Source organism: Coregonus lavaretus, assembly GCF_964263955.1.
Source record: "Coregonus lavaretus genome assembly, chromosome: 11".
Lineage (NCBI taxonomy): Eukaryota > Metazoa > Chordata > Actinopteri > Salmoniformes > Salmonidae > Coregonus > Coregonus lavaretus.
This window is the reverse complement of record NC_139998.1, coordinates 30,461,781-30,489,163: the sequence shown is the minus strand read 5'-3', so window position 1 is coordinate 30,489,163 and position 27,383 is coordinate 30,461,781. Positions and strand designations below refer to the sequence as shown.

The following is a 27,383-nucleotide window of genomic DNA, read 5'->3' as shown; positions in this document are numbered from 1 at the left end:
GGGTATCATTGTTCCGGGAAAAGGATGTCCTGTTTTTTATTGAAATAAAGTTCTGAGAATTTTCAAGAGGAGTTACATTCTCTACTCTTGTTTGTTAAGGCATCTTACATTCTCTACTCAAGTTTGTTTAAAGCCATCGGATGAATGCTGTTACAGACAGTGTGGCATTTACATGGTGTTTGGTCGGAGTTCAGGTATGTACAAAACATACAGGTAGCCTACACAATAACCCTCTCTAGCAATAGAAATGTGTTGATACATTTTTCAATACCATACTATATGCCTGTTTGACTTTAATTTAATGTAAGCATACCTCTCACAATTACAACAATTAACATAGGCCTTGTTGATTTTTTTTATTGTCTATGACAATAATTCAGTAATATATTATCAATGCACTCATGATTTTATAACATATATGTATTTTCTTGCTTTTCAAGAGCTGATACACCATAACACAAAACATATGGGCTGAGTGTGCAAACAGGAATGTGTTGTGATTCTCTTGACCAGGGTTGCCAGGTCTAGCTTACATTTTAAACAAAGACGACTCAAAACTGCCCACAAGGCCTGAAAACTAGGCCAAAATATGTTTTCGTGCAGCAAGAGAGGAGTTTCCATATTTATCCAATAAGCCCCTTTTCCATAACATTATCGAGCGAATTAAGACGGAATATCGACTTAACTTGTAACGACAAGAAGCAAAATCTAGTTTTCCATCAAAATAATAATTATTGAAGCTAACGTGACTAAAGGAATTTGAATATGTCGCAAGAGAAAAGATAATTCGCCTTTATTAAACTCACCAGATCATTTTCCATCCATCAATGGATGGATGTCCATTTAACTGGTTTGACTGCTATGAATAAGCAATAAGGCCTGAGGGGGTGTTGTATATGGCCAATATACCATGCTAAGGGCTGTTCTTATGCACAATGCAACACGGATGCCTTGATACAGCCCTTAGTCGTGGTATATTGGCCATGTACCACAAACCCCGAGGTAATTGTAATTCTAAACTGGGTCGTTTGAGCCCTGAATGCTGATTGGCTGACAGCCGTGATCTATCAGACCATATACCATGTGTATGACAAAACATGTATTTTTACTGCTCTAATTACGTTGGTAACCAGTTTATAATAAGTAAGCATTTCAGGAAGTACAGGATCCAGTTGCAGAGGGAGGTGTTTAGTCCCAGGGTCCTTAGCTTAGTGATGAGCTTTGTGGGCAGTATGGTGTTGAACGCTGAGCTGTAGTCAATGAACAGCATTCTCACATCGGTGTTCCTTTTGTCCAGGTGGGAAAGGGCAGTGTGGAGTGCAATTGAGATTGGATCATGTGTGGATCTGTTGGGGCGGTATGCGAATTGGAGTGGGTCTAGGGTTTCCGGGATGATGGTGTTGATGTGAGCCATGAGCAGCCTTTCAACTTGAATAGTGAGGCGATTTTGAGGTAAGAAGTGATTGTGTTGCCCAATAGCCTACTGGAATAGGCTACTGAGGATAGGGGTCTTCATTTCAATCACTAAATCAAATATGAATAATATCGATATGAACTGAATATGCTTGTCAGTAACAGCCAGCGGTTTCAATTTTTTACCTGTAGCCTAATCTGATTGAATGTTACCGTCAATCTAATGGATTCTAACAACAGCTGAATGGCAAAAAAAATTGTTTAGATAGAGCTGTGACCATGATCACAATTGATAACTTCCAATTGAATTACCTAAACATAGACATTAATAATTGCATAATAACACAAGGCTACAACAACAATAAACAGAAGTTATAGGCTACTTATTAAATCCATTTACCAGCTCCAGGTAGGCAACACAAGTGGCACAAAATGATTTGCAATTACTCCATTGATATCGTCATTTCAGCATATTTATTGGTAGGCAAGTAGCCTACAATGGCATAGACATTAATAGGCTACTTGATGGCCAACAGATGCAAGTGTATCATTCTCCACATTTATTGTCAGTTTCATTGTGGACATTTTCCCATAACAGAAGAATGCAAGGGAGTTCCAAAATTTCCATTTGAAATTTCCACATGCGCAGCGCTCTACACCCAATAACTGAGCATGCGTAAAACCCTTCGCTTGATCCGGTTTTCCATAAGCAAAGTCGACATTAGCATGCAGTTTAAAGCACCTCCGAGCGAATTTATGTAATGCACACTAGTGCGCCTAAAGTCGTTTTCCAGTGCTTTGTCGCAATTATTTCTTGATGTGCATCAGTTCTTGCGCATTAATATGTTTTATGGAAAAAGGGTTGGAAATACGTGTCTCCATAATGACAATAGCCTACCTACAACTGGTAAAAAGTTGTCACGATGTGCGCGCATTCTGCTCAGGCTCCTCAACTGCCTGCTGCAGTGCTCTCTCAACACACACACACACACACACACACACACACACACACACACACACACACACACACACACACACACACACACACACACACCTCCGACCTTCCCCCCTCCCCACCACTCACACACTCATCAACAGCCTGCCTCACTGCCTGATAGTCAGCAGCAGCAGGTCACAGTGAAATATATGTACTTTTATTTGTTGAGAAATGCCATGGCTCAATTTAGAAGTAGCCCAAAAACCTGGTACCAATACATTTTCACCCTCGACATCTTTTTCAAATTAACTACATTTTCTGGAAAACGGCAGACATGGCAACCCTGCTCGTGACATTTATAGGCTATTCATCTTATTGGTCTAGTTAGAGACCATATCATTGATAGTCACAATTTGAGCTGTAGACTATAAAGGACATTATTTGGCCCTTAATTTACAGCCATTGATAAACTTCCAAATGTACAGCATATTGATAGTAGCCTATAATTGCTACTACTCTGTAGTAAGCCATTTTCAGGAAGATGTTGATGAACAAATATCCAGTTTGGCTGACCTTTTATTAAAGCACAGATTGTTGCAAATATGCTAACCTACCTACCAGTCTCAATTTCTCTTGAAATAGATCAATTGTTTCTTGTGTTATGGTGTTTGTCACATGTGCAGTTGTGAAATGGGAAGTGGGGAGAGAATCTACTAGTCACACTTGCCTATGCACATTTGTTCCATGAGGCCCTTATCAGACATAATCTCCATGACATGTTCCTGTGATTTTTGGCTGTATCTTGACTTGTGTTAGTTGATACCCCGTTCACTCACCTCCGGCACAACTGATGCTCATATTCTGTATTTTGCTTATTAGGTAGCACAGTGCCGTAATGACCAGAACAGATCATATTTGAGGTTCAGAAGCTCCTATTTCACATTGAAGTGATGAAAAACATGATCAGAGGTGTGTATTTCCCCCATTTATTGTGCAAGTCAACAATGTTCCATTTGATCAGTACACTGAAAACATTATTTTGAATAACGAAACATAATATTCTGTTATATAACTTAACCTAACTTAAAGGGGCAATCTGTAGTTGTGACATATATTTTTGGACTTATAAATTAATGATGTATACATATTGATTCTTGAAGAATATAACTTAATGAGCTTAGTTCAACTGTCACACCCCATCAGAACCCAAATATAAGCTTGTTTTACTCCAATGTTTGTAAAACATTGTAAATGTAAACAAACACTGTATAGCCTAAAAATAATAATTGTGATATCATGGATGGTAAGCCCTTGCATCCATAGCTCTGTCTATGGCCCATCCCTCAGGTTTTTACCAACACAGAGGTGGGGTGAGGCTTTGTTATAGGCCCTTTAATCACTTATCACTTTATCAATTTACACTTTCAGACATCGTCATTGTGCAGCATCCTGTTTCTGTGTGTGTACCACTGAACTATAAGGTGACTCTGAGTGTGAGAGCAGAGGGAACCGGTATCCTGAACTACCAGTGGTTCAAGTCTAATAAAGAGGAGGTTTGTGGTTGTTGACGATTTTTGTCATTCTTGTCTGACACAGTATTATGTTGTCAATTCATAGAGTAACACAGTATATATGCAATGAAATGGTTAATGTTTTTTAGGTATTTGGTGGGACCAGAGCAGATCTGATTGTCACAGCCCAGAGGTCTCAGCTCTACATTTGTCGCGTGAATGACCAGTTCTGCAACTGTGTGTTCAGTGAATGGGTCAAAGTAAAGGTCCTGGACATTGCTAAACCAGGTATAGGAATTCCCTAAATTAGTTACCAGTTATATGATAATAACATGTTTGTAGTACAGATGTTTAAAACTTATTTGATCAATGTAGAGCACCATTTTGCCTATAATGTATTGCTATTGCATTTTCTCTTTCTTTTTTTCTTCAGGTCTCCCAGTAGCATGGCAAGGGGAGCCCCATATCGCTGTACACCCTGTACCCCAGACTGTCAGACAAGGGGAGAGACTCACCCTCTGCTGCACTGCCTTTGGCATTCCCACCCCTCACTACCAGTGGTACAGAAATGGACATCCTCTGTTGGGCAAGACCACTGACACACTGCAGGTAACACCAGTGTTTATTTACTCCTGCACTGAGGTCATCGTGTTTACTCTGTCATATCATTTGCTGGCTGAGCCAACCATGCTTCACCACTCCTATGCAGTGATGTAGTGGTAAAGAAATTGGTGGGTAAACTCTGGTCGAGGTGAAAAAAGTAATGCTCCCTATACTTTCAATGCATTTTCCCCAAAAAGGTGGGTCAACTATCGTGCAAAAAAAGTGGGTTAACTGCGTTTACTTGTGTTTACCCTATACCTCTGGTCCTATGTAAACATTGTAATTTAGAATAACTTAGTTAATATTTAACTGAATGTGTTTGTCGCTTGTAGATAGAGAATGCAGAGGCAGACCATAGAGGAACATATCTCTGCCATGTGTCCAATGTTCAAGAAGAGAGATGGACAGAGCCAGCTGATGTTGATATAGGTAAATGGAAGTGGAATGCTGCTTGAAGGGCATCTGGGCAACAAAAAGGAAATAATGTTTACATGAAGTGAACATACTGTGAGTGATGATGTCATATAGCTGAGTCTTCCTTTTGTGAATGCTGCTCTGTAATTATAAACAGATGTGCAATAGTGAACATGAAACCCTCACAGTAGCACATGACAAAGCACTAGCAACAGTTATTTTAAGTGTTCAGCTTTACTATTAGCATTTTATATTTTCCCTGACAAAGTCTACCACATAATTCACTGGAAAGTAATTATCCACTTTTCACTGAGCTAGTGGAAGAGCGGTATGTTCAGATTTCTGCACATCCCTCCCACAAGTGGGTCTTTCCATTCCGCTGACGATTTAAGGTACTTTCCCTTTGTTAAAGACTGTACTAGAAGGAAGTTGTCAGGCTCTAAAAAGTGGTCAGGGAACTAGCCTTTGGATGTAGGTTCCCCTTTAACATTTGTATGTTTTCTACATTATGGCACATCAACAACATTCATATTTCAAAATCTTTACGAATTTGACCCAACCAGTTTGAATGAAAACTAGGAGGCCTTTTACACTCTCATATTGCTTTTGATCTTGTTTGTTGTGTTAACAGATTGAAGTGTTAAGTTATGCACTGATTTTAACCTTTGTCTTTTATAATTTTTTCAATCTCTTTCAGTGCCATCTAATCAACTCACAGGTATGGCTCAGTGGAAATACAGTATCCGCTTGAGGTATTTTTAGAATGCGGTTTGAGCATTATGTCATTGAAGTGGGGAACTGTTGTACCAGTATTTCCTGACATGTGCGGTTTCATTTTCTATAGTATAATTAATTAGCTGTTCTCAAAGTACAGTAAGTTGACCCTGATTACAAATTCCACTATGGTCTTTTCATCCAGCGACTGACAAAGTGGCCCTGCTGATTGGTAACCTCAACTACTCCCACCACCCGGACCTGATGGCCCCCACTATGGATGTCCATGAGCTGGCCAACCTGTTACAGCAGCTGGGCTTCAGAGTGGTGTCTCTACTGGATCTCACCAGGGTGGAGATGCTGGCGGCCATTGACAAGTTCCTTCTCCTGCTTGACAGGGGCGTGTATGGTGAGTTCAATACTGTACAGTATTCTGATGGTTACATTACAAGGGAGAATGTATTTTGAATTGAGTGTTTTTCAGAGACTCGAAAACTAACGATGACACTATTAACTGCCTTAGACGAAAAGGTGCAAATGCATACAAAAATATTTATCTGTTAAGCGGAAACTAGACATCGTAGTCTTGTTAAGTTCCCACTTATTCTGCCCGTTTCGGTTGATCTAGCTGGTGTCACAGGTCATAATCTTATGCTGCTGTTTAGAGATCTAATTAGTAGCTTGGTGTGAGAGTGTGGTTTAGCAGGCAGATAAGAGGCGGAAAGGAGAAGCTTGGGCCTGTAGTGTTTGGAGCGACATGCCTTGCTATGTATAGCTGTTTCTGAGGCCTGTAGCACTTCTACTTGGCAGATTTATTTAGCGCCGGTAAAGGGCCTTAAGCAACCCAGCAAACTGTCAGCTTATCTACCTTTTTATATTTGAGTCAAATACGCGCATTACATTTTATGTGGCATGTAAACATCTGTAAGAGTTTGACATTTTCTGTCTCATCTAATAATCCATGCTTGTGTGTTGATTGGCTGTTATAGAAAACAAGGTCAGCTTAATGTGAAAACCAATCTGAAAAGTAGCGACCTGGCTTTTTTAGGAGTTTTTAGGACCTGCACAGTTTACAGATTCAAAACATGCTACCTGAAATTACCCGACTCAGCTGCACAGCGATGCAAAGCTACCGGTAGTTTACCAAAGTTACTGGAATCTTCAGTAATTTTGGTAATTAACAGAAAATATATGGCAATCTATTGTAACTTTGGTAATTTATACTTGAAAAACGTTGTATTCATACATAGTATGCATTTTCTTATATCTGTGTCCATATTGTCCATGAGTTTCTAGTAGATATACCATATGGTTCAAGAGAAAATCCCTAATTAATGAAAAAAGCATCTTATCAACCATGTCATTATTTTAAGTTAACTCTTTCAACTATTGACTTTTTTCACAACTGCCACCAGTTTGACGCTGAAACATCGACAACAAATACATACTGACATAGTAAAATAAATACAAGTGTATGAAAAAATAAATAAAGGATATTTCATGCTGAAACCTTCATATTAAACCCCAATGGTATTTACTAAGTTGATGGTTTATATTTAGGATAACGATTTACAGCTTTATCATAAAGAAATACAAACAATTAAAAAATAATGTGATAAGGCCACACAGGGCCACTAGATGTCTTGTGATATATTACATAAAATCCTTGAAGGATACCAACATTCTGGTAGTTTACTGGTAGTAATATACCCTCCCTTTGCAACCCTACACATAATATATAGAGCATAAGCAACATACTATTTTGTTGATAAAGGACAGGGTCAGTGTTGTGTGATATTCTACAGTATATGATTGCTAAAATGAAACATGGAACCTTGTTTGACAGATGCCAAATTAGATCTGTACCTCTCGCTGAACTGGAGTATACTTTTCTTGTGCTCTGAATTTACTCTTATTTACTCAATGAGAGACTTTGCTTTTCCTGTTCACGCAATGTAACATGTGTTCGCCACTAATTTGATTTTAATCTGATGAATTAACAGCGATCAATGGTAAATAACTAAATAGTTATTTTGGTGTAGAACTGAAAAACATACAAAATATACAACTAACATAATGCTGTCCCCCACAGCCCTGTTCTACTATGCTGGTCATGGGTACGAACGTTTAGGGAGAAACTATCTGGTGGCCATAGACGCTCCACAACCATACTGTCCAGAGAACTGTGTCTGTGTACAGAGGGTCATGCGCAAGATGCAGGAGAGACGGACTGCATTGAGTGTGGTCTTACTAGACACCTGCAGAACATGGTAGGCCCCTGATGGACACCTCATGTTACTGTTTGTTGCTCTACTTCTTGTACAACTTTTGTACAAAGAGTATTACAATTGTGGAAGGACTAAAACAGGTGTTAAGTTGCATATTTGTATTTTAAGGTACAACCAAGATTGCATAGCTTCTGAAATAAGGCCCTTGGTACCCATGGGAAACACAGTGTATGGATATGCCACGTATGTATTTTTACTCAATGTAACAACAATTGATTTATGAGTGTTCATTCATGGCCTGAAATCTAAATGACCTGTCTTAACAGATGTGAAGATGCAGAGGCTTATGAGGTACAGGATGGAGGGAAGAGCACTGGGATCTTCACCAAGTATCTGAACAAGCACATCCTGCAGCCAGAGCAGGTCACCCACATCCTGGAGCAGGTGTCTGAGGGTCAGTGTTGTTGTATGATAGGCTTTGATCTTATGGAAAGCCGTTTTAACATATATTCATATAATTTTTTTATATAAATATTTGTATTTTTCTAAATATAAATAATGGAATTTTCTATATCAATAAATCAAAAAAATTATATTAAAAAAAAGCATTACAGATAGCAAAAGAATACAAATATGAATTTTTTATATCAATAATTCCCCATTGGATTTTGATATTGATAATTGCTATTTTTTTTATATCAGTCATTCAAATGATTTATATAAAACATTTAATTATTGATATCAATAATTTGAATGATAGATATATTCTTTGTTGTTGATATTGCTAATAATTGTTTCAATATAAAACACTCAAATTATTGAATTATTAACATTATTATTATTATAGTGATAATCTGAATTATTGATATTGAAAATGTCATTATTGATATCAAAAATACAATTATTGATATCAAAAATGATGTGAAGATTAGCATATATTTAGCATAATTAAGCATAATCTGTATCTAAAATTGTATCTAAAAATTGATAAAATTATTTTTTTCCTACCGATGAAAGACAAATTATAGAAAAGAAAAAAGAAAATGTCTTGATTACGTACTGTATGCCTTCACACCCCATAGTTAATACTTGGTGAAAGCACCATTGCCAGCCATTACATGTGTGAATCATTTTGAAGAAGATGAGTATTGTGGTGGCAGCATCATGTTATGGGTATGCTTGTTACCGTCATGGACTGGGGAGTATTTTAGGATCAAACGAAATATGAAAGGAGCAAAGGACAGGTCAAAAGTTAAAGGAAAACCCACCATAGTCTTCTGAAAACCTAACCTGGCGATAGTTTTATTTTTCAGTGGAACAATTACTCAAATTCTAACGCCAAAGACACACCAGAATGGCTTTCCATGAAGTGTTGAGTGTTCCTGAATGGTCTAGTAGTCTCAGTCTTGACCTAAATCTGCTTGAAAATCAGTGACAACTTAAACATTGAGTATTGCTGTCCATCAATGATTCCCAAGCAAATGTACTGAGCTTGAGCAATGTTGACAAAAACAATGGATCTATGTTGCCCTAGGAGTTGCGTAAAGCTGGTAGAATCTTATTCCAAATGATTCACAGCTGTAATGGCTGCCAAAGGTTAACTCTGGTGTGAATACATACGCAATCAAGACATCTTCATTTTACAGGTTTTATACATTGGAAAAAGAATGTGGACTAGGTTGTGTACATCAGTAGGAAAAATATCAAATGTAATTTTAAGGCAGCAAAATGTGAAGACTGTCCAAGGGGTGTTTAGACTTTCACTAGACACTGTATGTAATACATGCAAATGTAATACCGCCCCCATGAAGGTCATTAAAATATAGTTTTTTATATCAATAATTCAGTTATCGATATAAAAAATTATAATTATTTATATAAAAAAATATGATTGATATAAAAAAATATATATATATATTGATGTATGACGGTGGCTTTGCTTTTAGTACTTCCCTCTAGTGGCCACATTCTGCAGTCTGTGTGACTTTAACATTTCAGAATGGATGTTTTGACATACTATTAACACCAATCCATGACTCACATTGAAAACCCCAGGGTTTCTCTTGACAAATAGGAAAATTACTTTTGACTAAAATTACAAGATATTATGCAAGAGAGACTAAATTCCCTGCTAATAAGAGCAGAAGTGTGGCTTTTGGTTCCATTGCTCCTCTGTAGGAGATGTACAGTAGTGTCTGTAAACAGGGTCAGTGTGCAACGTGTTGTTGTCTACTTGTTGGAGCACAGACATGATGACATCTAAATGTTTATCCGTCACTGGCTACTCCCCCTGGTGTTTACCCTGCAGCAGGTACCAGTGGGCGGAGCTTGGAGGGGTAAGCATGCTTGATGGGTCTCTCTGGTAACATGACTTTTTGCGACAGAGCTGCATTAGCATGTGACCTCATTCTCTAGAAATTCACACTGTTGGCCAGAGCACAGCAGGAAACCTGAGAGCGGTAGGTTTAAAGACAGCTGCTCTGCCGTGTGTGTGTGTGTGCGTGCGTCCCTACACTGCTCTCCTGTGGTCATTTAGCTCCAGTGACAGTGATCCTGCATAGCTTAAGACAGCCCATCCAAGGAGGTGGTGGTACAGGACTGTATAGCCTGTAACAGTTGGACCTTGGCACAGAAGCTCACGGCTTAGATTAGAGATATTTGCTGTATGTTAAGATTCCTCAGATGAGTTGCACCGTTACTCATAATAGGTTTTATTTCAGGGTTACAGCTTAAATACATTTCTGAAAGTGTTACAATTATATTAATGTCTAGGAAATAGGATTCACTGAAGTGACACAGATCACATCACAATCACATCATGACACCATTTTATTAACAATAAACACATCGTTCCCAGAAACACCTTTGAGGAATCATGATCTATGTCCTTCTTGTTTTAGGCTTATTTATACATGGAAAGATAGTTGATGATGAACTGCTGTCCAGTCAACTCTAATGGAAACATGGCGAAGACAGCTTGCTTAAAATATGTACTGAATCCAGATCCTCTGCAAGGCTAAGAGTAAGCCTGTAGAAAAATCAAGTGTAATATATTATAAAAATAAAGCAAACTGGATGGAATATGCACAAAATTCTTTTTTAATCTTCAACATAGGAATGCTACCAAAAATAACTTAATGAAACTGGTTACAATTGACGGAGTCACCCATAATTCACCAAATTATATTTTGAAGGAAGAAACAAAGTACTTTAAGCATATGTTTTCTTTTCAGTCGCCTCCATCTCCTCTAACTGAAGCTAATTGTAGAGATTATTTTTCTATTGATAATGTCAAATTAACAGCCACACAGAAAGACTCATGTGAAGGTGAAATTACAGAGGAGGAACTTCTGGATGCAATTAAAGACTTTAAGTCCGGGAAAACTCCAGGGTTGGATGGCATACCAGTCGAGGTATACCAAACCTTTTTTGATATACTAAGAGGACCGCTCCTCCGCACACTCCACTGGCTTCCAGTTGAAGCTCGCATCTGCTACAAGACCATGGTGCTTGCCTACGGAGCTGTGAGGGGAACGGCACCTCCGTACCTTCAGGCTCTGATCAGTCCCTACACCCAAACGAGGGCATTGCGTTCATCCACCTCTGGCCTGCTGGCTCCCCTACCTCTGCGGAAGCATAGTTCCCGCTCAGCCCAGTCAAAACTGTTCGCTGCTCTGGCACCCCAATGGTGGAACAAGCTCCCTCACGACGCCAGGACAGCGGAGTCACTCATTTGAAACCCCACCTCTTTAAGGAATACCTGGGATAGGATAAAGTAATCCTTCTACCCCCCCCCAAAAAAAAAACAATACAAATAATAAGAAAAAAAACAATTAAAAAAACAATTAAAAAAAACTAAAAAACAAAAACGAAATAATAAAAATAAATAATAAACAAAACTAAAAAATAAAAACATTAATAATAAAAAAAACATTGTAAAGTGGTAATCCCACTGGCTATAAGGTGAATGCACCGATTTGTAAGTCGCTCTGGATAAGAGCGTCTGCTAAATGACGTAAATGTAATGTAAATGTTAACCACTCCTATGTAAATAGTAGATTATCTGACACTCAAGAAGAAGGTCTGATCTCATTATTACTGAAACAGGATACAAGTGGAAAATATAAAGATCCAGTCCATTTACAAAATTGGAGGCCCCTTACACTTCAGTGTTGTGATGCAAAAATCCTAGCAAAATGTATAGCGCATAGAATTAAAAAGGTATTGTCGGATATTATTCATTCTAATCAGACAGGTTTTTTACATGGAAGATACATTGGAGATAATATAAGGCAAGTATTGGAAACAATAGAACACTATGGAAAATATGGGAAACCAGGCCTGCTATTCATAGCAGACTTCGAAAAGGCATTTGATAAAGTTCGACTGGGGTTTATATATAAATGCCTGGAGCATTTCAATTTTGGAGAATCTCTTATAAAATGGGTCAAAATCATGTATAGTAACCCTAGGTGTAAAATAGTAAATAATGGCTATTTCTCAGAAAGTTTTAAACTGTCAAGAGGAGTGAAACAAGGTTGTCCACTATCGGCATATCTATTTATTGTGGCCATCGAGATGTTAGCTATTAAAATCAGATCCAATAATAATATCAGAGGATTAGAAATACAGGGCTTAAAAACAAAGGTGTCATAGTACGCAGATGATTCATGTTTTCTTTTAAATCCACAACTAGAATCCCTCCACAGCCTCATAGAGGATCTAGATACATTTTCTAACCTATGACAAATGTACTATATTACGTATCGGATCACTAAAAAATACAATTTTTACATTACCATGTAGTTTACCAATAAAATGGTCTGATGGTGATGTGGATATACTCGGAATACATATCCCAAAGGAAATAAATGATCTCACTTCAATAAATTTTAATGGAAAGTTAGCAAAAATAGATAAAATCTTACTACCATGGAAAGGAAAATACCTGAGCTTAGTGGGTAAGAGCGTTGTGCCAGTAACCGAAAGGTCGCTGGTTCTAATCCCCGAGCCGACTAGGTTAAAAATCTGTCGATGTGCCCTTAAGCAAGGCACTTAACCCTAATTGCTCCTGTAAGTCGCTCTGGATAAGAGCGTCTGCTAAATGACTAAAAAATGTAAAATGTAAAATGTAAAATGTTAAATGACCCCATTTAGTGGTCCTCTGTAGCTCAATTGGTAGAGCATGGCGCTTGTAATGCCAGGGTAGTGGTTTCGATCCCCGGGACCACCCATATGTAAAAATGTATGCACACATGACTGTAAGTCGCTTTGGATAAAAGCGTCTGCTAAATGGCATATTATATACAGTGGGGAGAACAAGTATTTGATACACTGCCGATTTTGCAGGTTTTCCTACTTACAAAGCATGTAGAGGTCTGTCATTTTTATCATAGGTACACTTCAACTGTGAGAGACGGAATCTAAAACAAAAATCCAGAAAATCACATTGTATGATTTTTAAGTAATTAATTTGCATTTTATTGCATGACATAAGTATTTGATACATCAGAAAAGCAGAACTTAATATTTGGTACAGAAACCTTTGTTTGCAATTACAGAGATCATACGTTTCCTGTAGGTCTTGACCATGTTTGCACACACTGCAGCAGGGATTTTGGCCCACTCCTCCATACAGACCTTCTCCAGATCCTTCAGGTTTCGGGGCTGTCGCTGGGCAATACAGACTTTCAGCTCCCTCCAAAGATTTTCTATTGGGTTCAGGTCTGGAGACTGGCTAGGCCACTCCAGGACCTTGAGATGCTTCTTACGGAGCCACTCCTTAGTTGCCCTGGCTGTGTGTTTTGGGTCGTTGTCATGCTGGAAGACCCAGCCACGACCCATCTTCAATGCTCTTACTGAGGGAAGGAGGTTGTTGGCCAAGATCTCGCGATACATGGCCCCATCCATCCTCCCCTCAATACGGTGCAGTCGTCCTGTCCCCTTTGCAGAAAAGCATCCCCAAAGAATGATTTTTCCACCTCCATGCTTCACGGTTGGGATGGTGTTCTTGGGGTTGTACTCATCCTTCTTCTTCCTCCAAACACGGCGAGTGGAGTTTAGACCAAAAAGCTCTATTTTTGTCTCATCAGACCACATGACCTTCTCCCATTCCTCCTCTGGATCATCCAGATGGTCATTGGCAAACTTCAGACGGGCCTGGACATGCGCTGGCTTGAGCAGGGGGACCTTGCGCGCGCTGCAGGATTTTAATCCATGACGGCGTAGTGTGTTACTAATGGTTTTCTTTGAGACTATGGTCCCAGCTCTCTTCAGGTCATTGACCAGGTCCTGCCGTGTAGTTCTGGGCTGATCCCTCACCTTCCTCATGATCATTGATGCCCCACGAGGTGAGATCTTGCATGGAGCCCCAGACCGAGGGTGATTGACCGTCATCTTGAACTTCTTCCATTTTCTAATAATTGCGCCAACAGTTGTTGCCTTCTCACCAAGCTGCTTGCCTATTGTCCTGTAGCCCATCCCAGCCTTGTGCAGGTCTACAATTTTAACCCTGATGTCCTTACACAGCGCTCTGGTTTTGGCCATTGTGGAGAGGTTGGAGTCTGTTTGATTGAGTGTGTGGACAGGTGTCTTTTATACAGGTAACAAGTTCAAACAGGTGCAGTTAATACAGGTAATGAGTGGAGAACAGGAGGGCTGCTTAAAGAAAAACTAACAGGTCTGTGAGAGCCGGAATTCTTACTGGTTGGTAGGTGATCAAATACTTATGTCATGCAATAAAATGCAAATTAATTACTTTAAAATCATACAATGTGATTTTCTGGATTTTTGTTTTAGATTCCGTCTCTCACAGTTGAAGTGTACCTATGATAAAAATGACAGACCTCTACATGCTTTGTAAGTAGGAAAACCTGCAAAATCGGCAGTGTATCAAATACTTGTTCTCCCCACTGTATATTATATTTACCTATTTGCTTATGGTCTTGCCTACGCCTAGCGAACAGTTTTTTAAATTATATGAGAAATAAATATTCAATTTTATTTGGAACGGCAAGCCAGACAAAATTAAAAGGGCATATTTATATAATGAATATGAATTCGGAGGACAGAAATTATTAAATATTAAAGCATTAGACCTATCACTAAAAGCTTCAGTCATACAAAAGTTATACTTAAATCCGAACTGGTTCTCAAGCAAATTAGTAAGATTGTCTCACCCAATGTTCAAGAAAGGCCTTTTTCCCTTTATTCAGATTACAACCTCTCACTTTCAGTTATTTGAAAAGGAAATAATCTCCCAAATATCACTATTTCTAAAACAAGCCATAGAAAGTTGGTTGCAATTTCAATTTAATCCTCCAGAAACAACAGAACAAATAATGCAACAAATATTGTGGTTAAATTAAAATATACTAATTGACAAAAAAACTTAATTTTTTGACAGAATGTTTAAAAAAGGTATAATCTTCATAAATGATATCATCGGTAGGACTGGTGGAGTTATGTCGCACATGCAGCTAACAAAAACATATGGAAATGTCTGCTCTACCCCAAAATTACAACCAAATAAATGCAGCCTTACCGCAAAAGTGGAAGAGGAAAGTGGAAGGGGGAGAAAGTAAGGAACTTGTCTGTCGGCCTTGCATTAAAGAACATAATTGGTTAAGGAAAACTGTGATGAATAAAAAAAGTATATCAGTTTCACTTAAGGACCAAAGGATTGACAGCCGTCCCATATAGATTGCAAAATAGTTGGGAAGAGATCTTTGACGTACTGATCCCATGGCATAGTGTTTATGAACTGACACGCAAAACGACACCGGATTCAAAAATTTGAATCTTTAAATTTAAATTATTATATAAAATTCTTGCTACCAATAGAATGTTATTTATATGGGGGATACAATCTTCCCAGCTCTGCAGATTCTGCTGTGAAGAGACAAAATCATTAGATCATTTGTTTTGGTTCTGTCCATTTGTAGCTTGTTTTTGGACACAGGTCCAGGAATGGCTAAAGGATTGCAATATTTACCTGGAGCTAACCTTGCAGATAGCATTACTGGGTGATCTGAAAAGTCATAGTCAATCAATCAATAATATATAATAATACTTTTAGCAAAAATGTTTATTTTTAATTCACAATCTGTAGAAGCAATGAGAATAGAAAGGTTCAGAACTTTTGTAAAACATCACAGTACGGTTTAAATATATATGGCAAATAGAAATCCTATATGGATGGTGTTAAGAGATAGATGGGAGGTATTGAATAGAGTTGAAGGATGGGACTAATAACAAATAACAACAAATAATAACAAAGATAGCTAATAATGTAAGCATACTGTGTCCATAATAAGTATATAGGTTGTATGTTGGGAGCTTTTGGGAAAGAGCACAGTTAGAAAGATATGGCATATAGAAGCAAACCGGATGGACATCATGAAAATGATCGGAGAGGTTGAGAGTAGAAGAAGTTCAGGAGCAAAAAAAAAATATATATATATATAATAGAATTATTGTAAAATTAGCTCTGTCCATAAGGTGTAGATAGTAAGGATAGAACGGAAGTAGAGGCCTGGGCATTGTTGTTCACTAATTTACTCCAAGTAGGGAAAGGATGGTGGGGTTGAAAAGTAATAAAGGGGAGTATATATATATTTTTTTAAACATGGGGGATTGGAAGTGATGCAGACAATTACATTGATAGAAGATACAATCTATCTGCAATATTAAGCTGATCCACCCCCCCCAATTTTTAAAAAAATAATCATAATAAAAAAATAACATAAAAAAAGAGTAAGCCTGTATCCAGACACCTGCATAGGGTTTCAGTGTATCAGTTTCTGATCTGGCCAACAATGCCTTATACAGTTGAAGTCGGAAGTTTACATACACTTAGGTTGGAGTCATTAAAATCAATCAATCAATTTTATTTTATATAGCCCTTCTTACATCAGCTAATATCTTGAAGTGCTGTACAGAAACCCAGCCTAAAACCCCAAACAGCTAGTAATGCAGGTGTAGAAGCACGGTGGCTAAGAAAAACTCCCTAGAAAGGCCAAAACCTAGGAAGAAACCTAGAGAGGAACCAGGCTATGAGGGGTGGCCAGTCCTCTTCTGGCTGTGCCGGGTGGAGATTATAACAGAACCATGCCAAGATGTTCAAAAATGTTCATAAGTGACAAGCATGGTCAAATAATAATCAGGAATAAATCTCAGTTGGCTTTTCATAGCCGATCATTAAGAGTTGAAAACAGCAGGTCTGGGACAGGTAGGGGTTCCATAACCGCAGGCAGAACAGTTGAAACTGGAATAGCAGCAAGGCCAGGCGGACTGGGGTCAGCAAGGAGTCACCACGGCCGGTAGTCCCGACGTATGGTCCTAGGGCTCAGGTCTCTCAGTTGGCTTTTCATAGCCGATCATTAAGAGTTGAAAACAGCAGGTCTGGGAAAGGTAGGGGTTTCGTAACCGCAGGCAGAACAGTTGAAACTGGAATAGCAGCAAGGCCAGGCGGACTGGGGACAGCAAGGTGTCATCATGCCCGGTAGTCCTGACGTATGGTCCTAGGGCTCAGGTTCTCAGAGAGAAAGAGAGAACGAGAGAATTAGAGAGAGCATACTTAAATTCACACAGGACACTGGATAAGACAGGAGAAGTACTCCAGGTATAACCAACTAACCCCAGCCCCCCGACACATAAACTACTGCAGCATAAATACTGGAGGCTGAGACAGGAGCGGTCCGGAGACACTGTGGCCCCATCCGAAGAAACCCCCGGACAGGGCCAAACAGGAAGGATATAACCCCACCCACTCTGCCAAAGCACAGCCCCCGCACCACTAGAGGGATATCCTCAACCACCAACTTACAATCCTGAGACAAGGCCGAGTATAGCCCACAGAGGTCTCCACCACAGCACAAACCACTTGTTTTTCAAAAACTTGTTTTTAAAACTTGTTTTTCAACCACTCCACAAATGTCTTGTTAACAAACTATAGTTTTGGCAAGTCGTTTAGGACATCTACTTGTGCATGACACAAGTAATTTTTCCAACAATTGTTTACAGACAGATTATTTCACTTATAATTCACTGTATCACAATGCCAGTGGGTCAGAAGTTTACATACACTAAGTTGACTGTGCCTTTAAACAGCTTGGAAAATTCCAGAAAATGATGTCATGGCTTTAGAAGCTTCTGATAAGCTAGTTGACATCATTTGAGTCAATTGGAGGTGTACCTGTGGATGTATTTCAAGGCCTACCTTGAAACTCAGTGCCTCTTTGCTTGACATCATGGGAAAATCCAAAGAAATCAGCCAAGACCTCCGCAAAAAAATTGTAGACCTCCACAAGTCTGGTTCATCCTTGTGAGCAATTTCCAAACGCCTGAAGGTACCACGTTCATCTGTACAAACAATAGTACGCAAGTATAAACACCATGGGACCACGCAACCGTCATACCGCTCAGGAAGGAGACGCGTTCTGTCTCCTAGAGATTAACGTACTTTGGTGCGAAAAGTGCTAATCAATCCCAGAACAACAGCAAAGGACCTTGTGAAGATGCTGGAGGAAATGGGTACAAAAGTATCTATTTCCACAGTAAAACTAGTCCTATATCAGCAAGGAAGAAGCCACTGCTCCAAAACCGCCATAAGAAAGCCAGACTATGGTTTGCAACTGCACATGGGAACAAAGATAGTACTTTTTGGAGAAATGTCCTCTGGTCTGATGAAACAATAATATAACTGTTTGGCCATAATGACCATTGTCATGTTTGGAGGAAAAAGGGGGTTGCTTGCAAGCCGAAGAACACCGTCCCAACCGTGAAGCACAGGGGTGGCAGGATCATGCTGTGAGGGTGCTTTGCTGCAGGAGGGACTGGTGCACTTCGCAAAATAGATGGCATCATGAGGAAGGAAAATTATGTGGATATATTGAAGCAACATCTCAAGACATCAGTCAGGAAGTTAAAGCTTGGTCGCAAATGGGTCTTCCAAATGGACAATGACCCCAAGCATACTTCCAAAGTTGTGGCAAAATGGCTTAAGGACAACAAAGTCAAGGTATTGGAGTGGCCATCACAAAGCCCTGACCTGAATCCTATAGAACATTTGTGGGCAGAACTGAAAAAGTGTGTGCGAGCAAGGAGGGCTACAAACCTGACTCAGTTACACCAGCTCTGTCAGGAGTAATGGGCCAAAATTCACCCAACTTATTGTGGGAAGCTTGTGGAAGGCTACCTGAAACATTTGACCCAAGGTAAACAATTTAAAGGCAATGCTACCAAATACTAATTGATTGTATGTAAACTTCTGACCCACTGGGAACGTGATGAAATAAATAAAAGCTTAAATAAATCATTCTCTCTACTATTATTCTGACATTTCACATTCTTAAAATAAAGTGGTGATCCTAACTGACCTAAGACAGGGAAGTTTTACTAGGATTAAATGTCAGGAATTGTGAAAAACTGAGTTTAAATGTATTTGGCTAAGGTGTATGTAAACTTCTGACTTCAACTGTACATGCCTGTTTCCTAAACATTTCTTTAAGTTCACTTTTATTATCCACATGTTTGTATTTTAGGAGCCTTTACATCAGTCAAATAGTATTATTATTTTAATTTCAGTCCTACCATTAAACCCTCCTTAAGAACAGCTGTTACCTCGGCAGCATAGGCTAACCTTTAACCTGTTCCTCAGATCTGGGCAGAGACCCTTTCGTCACAGGCAAGCAGGCAGTGGAAATCAAACACACGCTGAAGGAGCCTCGCTCCCTCACAGATCCGGTCAGGACCACCGGCCACACTGGAGAACTACGCCTGAGAGACGCCTGCTGGAGACAGGCCAACGGTAAGCTTTAACACACCATAATATCCCCAATACAGACATGATCTTTACCCCATTTTTCACAATTGAAATCCAAAGACACTATTGATAAATTATTGTGTGTATGTCAAGTGCTGTTTTTATTTCAGATGCTTTAGCCATGGTGTATCTTTTGCTATGAAATAGTGTAACTGTTAAGTCAGTTTCTTGCCCTAAGCTAGTCTTAACAAGAGGAAAAAGCAATATGTTCACCCCTCTCTACACTCCTTTTCAGTTCTGTATGTGACATGGTTGTGACTGTTACGATGTACAAACAGTGTGGTTTAGCATGAATCATGACCATCACACCACCATTCAAGGAGTTCTTGTTTATTGGTGGTGATAGCAGAAAGGGAACTTGTTTGTATATTTTTAAAGTCAGCCATAAGCTTATTTCACTAACAGTGTACCAGTTGTCTGTATAACAGAAGGGAATATACTTTTTTTTTTTTTCCCAGTCACATAAAAACATACTTCTCTTGTATTCTTTCTTCAAATAGAATGTTGTCGTCACTGAAGCTCCACAGAATCCCCATATATATTTCTGGCTCAGATTAAATGGAAAAAAATAGTAACTGCTACTATAAACTTCTTCAAGGACAAGATGACGACCTTTTAAAAGCAACATTTCTTAACATGGCTGCCTAACTTTCTTATCACATCTATCTAGTCTGCATTTTAGAGATGCTTTGTTGTGTAGAATCTGTATCTTAAAACTGTCTTTTTTGTGATGTCCTCCCACACAGACCTACCACGTCAGAAGTTGCTTATTTTCACCTGTGGAGTTGAGGTGGAGGTCAGCTTCTCAGCCTTGTTCTCCAACGTCATGGTTGCTTTTGGCACAGTGAAAACCACTGGCCCCAGAGCCCAGGACTGCACTGTTACTCTGAGGAGCACACCTGTGAGTGACATCTTGACTCATACTTGCCGCTACCTGCCACACTACCTAGAGGGCAGGACTTGGTGTACAAATAGCCCTTATTAATAAGCAGTTTGATTTAGTTGCATGACTTCACATGACACTACAGATAAATATTTGAGTGAAATTACTTTTTAACTCCTTGTGAGACCTGAGAAATGTATGTAACCCTGATAACAAAACTGAAAACTGAAGGTTAAGAAAATGTGTTTAGGTGCTAAACTTTAGAAGGTTCTAAGAGTGGGTTCTGCACAAGGTGTATGAACTATTTCCTGTTGTGGTCACATCTCAAGGCTAAAACTGTTGTATAGATATGTATCTGAACCTGACATGGCATTACTCTTTGTAATTGTGAAAGTTTATTGCTCATAAAACAATATTATATACAGTGGGGGAAAAAAGTATTTAGTTAGCCACCAATTGTGCAAGTTCTCCCACTTAAAAAGATGAGAGAGGCCTGTAATTTTCATCATATGTACACGTCAACTATGACAGACAAATTGAGAATTTTCTTTCCAGAAAATCACATTGTAGGATTTTTAATGAATTTATTTGCAAATTATGGTGGAAAATAAGTATTTGGTCACCTACAAACAAGGACGATTTCTGGCTCTCACAGACCTGTAACTTCTTCTTTAAGAGGCTCCTCTGTCCTCCACTCGTTACCTGTATTAATGGCACCTGTTTGAACTTGTTATCAGTATAAAAGACACCTGTCCACAACCTCAAACAGTCACACTCCAAACTCCACTATGGCCAAGACCAAAGAGCTGTCAAAGGACACCAGAAACAAAATTGTAGACCTGCACCAGGCTGGGAAGACTGAATCTGCAATAGGTAAGCAGCTTGGTTTGAAGAAATCAACTGTGGGAGAAATTATTAGGAAATGGAAGACATACAAGACCACTGATAATCTCCCTCGATCTGGGGCTCCACGCAAGATCTCACCCCGTGGGCTCAAAATGATCACAAGAACGGTGAGCAAAAATCCCAGAACCACACGGGGGGACCTAGTGAATGACCTGCAGAGCTGGGACCAAAGTAACAAAGCCTACCATCAGTAACACTCTACGCCGCCAGGGACTCAAATCCTGCAGTGCAAGACGTGTCCCCCTGCTTAAGCCAGTACATGTCCAGGCCCATCTGAAGTTTGCTAGAGTGCATTTGGATGATCCAGAAGAGGATTGGGAGAATGTCATATGGTCAGATTAAACCAAAATATAACTTTTTGGTAAAAACTCAACTCGTCGTGTTTGGAGGACAAAGAATGCTGAGTTGCATCCAAAGAACACCATACCTACTGTGAAGCATGGGGGTGGAAACATCATGCTTTGGGGCTGTTTTTCTGCAAAGGGACCAGGACGACTGATCCGTGTAAAGGAAAGAATGAATGGGGCCATGTATCGTAAGATTTTGAGTGAAAACCTCCTTCCATCAGCAAGGGCATTGAAGATGAAACGTGGCTGGGTCTTTCAGCATGACAATGATCCCAAACACACCGCCGGGCAACGAAGGAGTGGCTTCGTAAGAAGCATTTCAAGGTCCTGGAGTGGCCTAGCCAGTCTCCAGATCTCAACCCCATAGAAAATCTTTGGAGGGAGTTGAAAGTCTGTGTTGCCCAGCGACAGCCCCAAAACATCACTGCTCTAGAGGAGATCTGCATGGAGGAATGGGCCAAAATACCAGCAACAGTGTGTGAAAACCTTGTGAAGACTTACAGAAAACGTTTGACCTGTGTCATTGCCAACAAAGGGTGTATAACAAAGTATTGAGAAACTTTTGTTATTGACCAAATACTTATTTTCCACCATAATTTGCAAATAAATTCATAAAAAATCCTACAATGTGATTTTCTGGATTTTTATTTCTCATTTTGTCTGTCATAGTTGACGTGTACCTATGATGAAAATTACAGGCCTCTCTCATCTTTTTAAGTGGGAGAACTTGCACAATTGGTGGCTGACTAAATCCTTTTTTCCCCACTGTATGTACAGTACATGAAGGTACAAAGGCTGTCAAGAGTGCACATGTAATCATCTCCTCTTTCCTCTGTACACTCGCGGCAGTGGTGGTCGGTTTCATTTAAGATGAGGGAGGACAAAAAATGTTTTATGAGCATGGCCTTATTTCTATTACAGCATATTGGATGACTGTCATTCATATTCCATTTACGCAGCTCAATGTAACACCGATAGGTTTAGCTACTACATTATACTAAAATTTTCCCTATACCCTTCATGAGGTTGCTACAACTTAGCTTATGAATAAAAGTTTATAACGTAGGTGCACAGGTCGAGAGAAAAATGAGAGTAATCAAGGTGACAGACATTAAATACCGCCTTGCACACTCTTGCCTGCATCTAGCTGATCTAGGGTGTAATCATTAGTCTAACAGTTGCAAACGAGAGTTTCTATTGGACAAATTCAGGTATGTTTATCCCCGTTTGGTTTCGTTTAAGAAAAGTTTTTCAACAGAATCGGCGGAATGAATACACCCCTGATCACACGCAAACATAGTTCACTTTCATAGCAGCCACATACAAACAGCATGATCAATTTGACCATTGTATAATTCCTTCTCGCATCTACGCTCTCTCCTCTTCTCACCTTTTCCCTTTGCTTGTGGACTTCAGTGCAAATATCAGCTGTCTGTGACCAAGTGAAAAAAACGTTCCAAGCCCAACCTTCATATCATAACCGCTAATTGCTACACACAGCCTACATCGTTGTCACCATATTAGCTAACGTCATAGTCAGCACCAACGCATTACTAAACCCACTACAATCATGCAGTACAGTCAACAAGCAGTTTAGCAGTTACACCGGCGGGCCCCTGTGGCAATAAATTAATACAACCAAAAGCTTACCTTGACTTGGAAGAGTTCCAATGTTGGATAGCCATAGCCCGCTAGCTAACATAGCATCCCTCTCTGTTTGAGCCGGGTGTTTGAGTAGGCTAAACTAGCTAGCTGCATTCGCTAGCAAAGTGAACGTTTTTTTTTTAAATACAACAAAGTATAGCTAGCTGTCTATCTCTCTCTTGCGCCTCCTTCATTTCTAAAGAAATGAATTTGTTAAAAACTGTTCAACTATTGTCTTTCTCGCTCTTTGAGTCAACTACTCACTACATTTTATGCCCTGCAGTGCTAGCTAGCAGTAGCTTATTCTTTCAGGACTGGATTCATTCTCTGATCCTTTGATTGGGTGGACAACATGCCAGTTCATGCAGCAAGGGCTCTGATAGGTTGGAGGACGTCCTCCAGAAGTTGTAATAATTACTGTATAAGTCTATGGAAGGGGGTGAGAACCATGAGCCTCCAAGGTTTTATATTGAAGTCAATGTACCCAGAGGAGGACGGAAACTAGCTGTCCTCCGGCTACACCATGGTGCTACCCTTCAGAGTGCTGTGGAGCTACTGTAGACTTTCATTGCAAAACAGTGTGTTTTAATAAATTATTTGGTGACATATTTATATTAAGTATAGTTTTATCTAAAAATAATAACTTTTTTAATGTTTCACTATTTTTATTAAATTCACTGAGGAGGATGGCCCTCCCCTTCCTCCTCTGAGGAGCCTCCACTGAGGCATACAGTGTATTCGGAAAGTATTCAGACCCGTTTACTTTTCCCAGATGTTGTTACGTTACAGCCTTATTCTAAAATGTATTAAATTGTTTTTTTCCCCCTCATCAATCTACATACAATACCTCATAATGACAAAGCAAAAACAGGTTTTTAGAATGTTTTGCAAATTTATGAAAAATTAAAAACTGAAATATAACATTTACGTAAGTATTCAGACCCTTTACTTAGTACTTTTGAAGCACCTTTAGCAGCGATTACAGCCTCAAGTCTTCTTGGGTATGACGCTACAAGCTTGGCATACCTGTATTTGAGGAGTTCCTCCCATTCTTCTCTGCAGATCTTCTCAAGCTCTGTCAGGTTGGATGAGGAGCGTTGCTGCACAGCTATTTTCAGGTCTCTCCAGAGATGTTTGATCGGGTTCAAGTCCGGGCTCTGGCTGGGCCACTCAAGGACATTCAGAGACTTGTCCCGAAGCCACTCCTGTGTTGTCTTGGCTGTGTGCTTAGGGTCGTTGTCCTGTTGGAAGGTGAACCTTCGCCCCAGTCTGAGGTCCTGAGTGTTCTGGAGCAGGTTTTCATCAAGGATCTCTCTATACTTTGCTTTATGTGCCTTTTGGCAAACTCCAGGCAGGCTGTAATCTGCCTTTTACTGAGGAGTTGCTTCTGTCTGGCCACTCTACCATAAAGGCCTGATTGGTGGAGTGCTGCAGAGATGATTGTCCTTCTGGAAGGTTCTCCCATCTCCACAGAGGAACTCTGGAGCTCTGTCAGAGTGACCATCGGGTTCTTGGTCACCTCCCTGACCAAGGCCCTTCTCCCCCGATTGCTCAGTTTGGCTGGGTGGCCAGCTCTATGAAGAGTCTTGGTGGTTCCAAACTTCTTCCATTTAAGAATGATGGAGGCCACTGTGTTCCTGCGGACCTTCAATGCTGCAGACATTTTTTGGTACCCTTCTCCAGATCTGTGCCTTGACACAATCCTGTCTCGGAGCACTACGGACAATTCCTTCGACCTCATGGCTTGGTTTTTACTCTGACATGCACTGTCAACTGTGGGACCTTATATAGACAGGTGTATGCCTTTCCAAATCATGTCCAATCAATTCAATTTACCACAGGTGACTCCAATCAAGTTGTATAATCATCTTAAGGATGATCAATGGAAACAGGATGCACCTGAGCTCAATTTCGAGTCTCATAGCAAAGGGTCTGAATACTTATGTAAATAAGGTATTTCTGTTTTTTCTGTTTAATACATTTGCAAAAATGCCTGTTTTCACTTTGTCATTATGGGGTATTGTGTGTAGATTGATGAGTAAAAAAAATAATTTAATTCATTTTAGAATAGGCTGTAACGTAACAAAATGTGGAAAAAGTAAAGGGGTCTGAATACTTTCCGAATGCACTGTATCTTATGAACAGCACAGTTATTTTCATAGTTTTCATAGTCTGCCTTCATAACAGCAGTAACAACTAAAGGGGCTATCAGTCATTTAACAATATTTCCCTTACACAAGAAATATATGCCCATATATAGAGATCCTTGCTATTATAAATGGCTGAAGTGAGAAACAAGAGCAGGAAATTTTGGCACAACCGCTTTTCAGGTTTCTGCTTCTGTGAAGTAATAATTCATTGGAGCATACTGACATCTAGTGGTTCAATGCATTATGTTCTCCCTACTCACTCTCCCGTAGAGTCTACCACTTGTTATGCACTATGTAAAATAACAAGTGGGTATGACAGGTTTTGCTGTAGTTGCCTGATGTATCTTATTCCTGACCTCTGTGTTTAGGCAATGGAGGATATATTTTCTGGTCCTGGGAGGTCAGGTGAAATGGACTCTCTGTTGCTAAATAACTCGGTTGCTGAAAACCCTGACTGTAGCCTCAGAATTTGTGGCCTTCAAAAGCTTCAGGTAGGTTAACTATGTCTGGGACCCCATATTTAACATTTGCAATAAGCAATAATATGTCTAGAAATGTATACATACTGTTATCTAGCATTATTCAATGGTAAACTATAAAATCTGTTTTCTGTTCTTTTTTTCTCTCCCTGTTGTAAAGGGATCCTTAGTGATAAAGGTGGACCTACACTATACCCACATGGACAGAAAGCTGCGGCTGCAAGAGAGCAAACAGCTGGATATAGGGAAGCCTCTGGTGGCATCCTGTGATCTGTACAGGGGACAGCAAGCAATGGTTGCCCAGAGACAAGATGGTGCCCCTGCCCAGAGTATGGGCCACAGCCACATCTCACACAGCAAGCAGCCCCCACGTCAGACACTGGGCCAGCCAGGCCACCCCTTCACTAGGAGGGCAGAGTGTGCTGCCAAAGGCCCCACTGCAAGGAGCAATGAACCAGAGGAGAATGATGAGACTGAGCCTCAAGACTTTATCCATTGATTTTCCTTCTCCACGTCTATGGAAAAAGGATAGTCAAGTAGGAGTGACTAGTGTAGTCCATATGATATTTGCTGTTTAGGCATTAATCAATGCACATTATACAATCAGCATGATACATTCCCTTTCTCTGGTTAAATTCTATCAGTTTAATGGTGGTTATAAGGTTTGTATGTACTGTATACATGTGTGCATGTGAGTTTGAGGAGATTACATTATGTTCCGCTCAATACGCACTATTGTTATGTTCTCAGCATGACACTCAAACAAATGCAATATTTATTCTTTAAATTATCACAGAAGGAAATATATTACACAATGTAAATGAGACAGTATTTTCATGTTGCACATCTTTTAGTTGTCTCATTAAATGCTTTCAATATTTGTATATGAATTTTTACAATTTATAGTTGTTTTTAAGTCATTGAAATTTGGAGCTATTGACATTTTAAAATAATGTCCCATGTACAGTGCCTGTACAAGTATTTATACCCCTTGACTTATTCAATATTTTGTTGTGTTACAGCCTGAATTCAAAATGGATTAAATTGTTTTTCCCCTCACCCATCTACACACAATATCCCATAATGACAAAGTGCAAACATATTTAGAAATGTTTTCACATTTATTCAAAATGAAATATAGAAATCTAATTTACATAAGTATTTAAACCCGAGTCAATACTTTGTAGAAGTACCTTTGGTGGCGATTACAGCTTTGAGTCATCTTGGGTATGTCTGTAACAGCTTTGCACATCAGGATTTGGGGATTTTCTCCCGTTCTCCCTTACAGATTTTCTCAAGCTCTGTTAAGTTAGATGGGTAGCAGCGGTGA

At 39.5% G+C, this 27,383-nt stretch overlaps 1 protein-coding gene across 2 annotated transcripts; it reads left to right on the top strand.

Moving 5' to 3' along the window:
• Positions 1–26,937, top strand: LOC311136863 (mucosa-associated lymphoid tissue lymphoma translocation protein 1-like). 2 transcript variants are annotated; one of them, XM_084171168.1, is made up of 16 exons: positions 1–194; positions 1,298–1,452; positions 3,230–3,319; positions 3,779–3,903; positions 4,011–4,149; positions 4,295–4,470; positions 4,797–4,893; positions 5,576–5,596; positions 5,798–6,001; positions 7,685–7,862; positions 7,989–8,063; positions 8,147–8,274; positions 19,480–19,629; positions 20,391–20,545; positions 25,943–26,065; positions 26,214–26,937. In XM_084171168.1, exons 3-16 carry the CDS (start codon positions 3,301–3,303, stop codon positions 26,550–26,552), a joined length of 1,929 nt encoding a protein of 642 aa, XP_084027294.1. In that variant the 5' UTR covers positions 1–194; positions 1,298–1,452; positions 3,230–3,300; the 3' UTR covers positions 26,553–26,937. The 2 variants fall into 2 exon arrangements, with proteins under 2 accessions (XP_084027294.1, XP_084027295.1); XM_084171169.1 differs by lacking the exon at positions 1,298–1,452 and having other exon boundaries at positions 23–194.
• The last annotated feature ends 446 nt before the right edge of the window (positions 26,938–27,383 follow it).

Excerpts from the sequence above, each read along its gene's own strand:
- LOC311136863 (XM_084171168.1), top strand. Across the intron at positions 7,863-7,988 it reads CTAGACACCTGCAGAACATG|GTACAACCAAGATTGCATAG; the intron begins GTAGGCCCCTGA and ends TTGTATTTTAAG. Across the intron at positions 26,066-26,213 it reads GTGGCCTTCAAAAGCTTCAG|GGATCCTTAGTGATAAAGGT; the intron begins GTAGGTTAACTA and ends CCTGTTGTAAAG.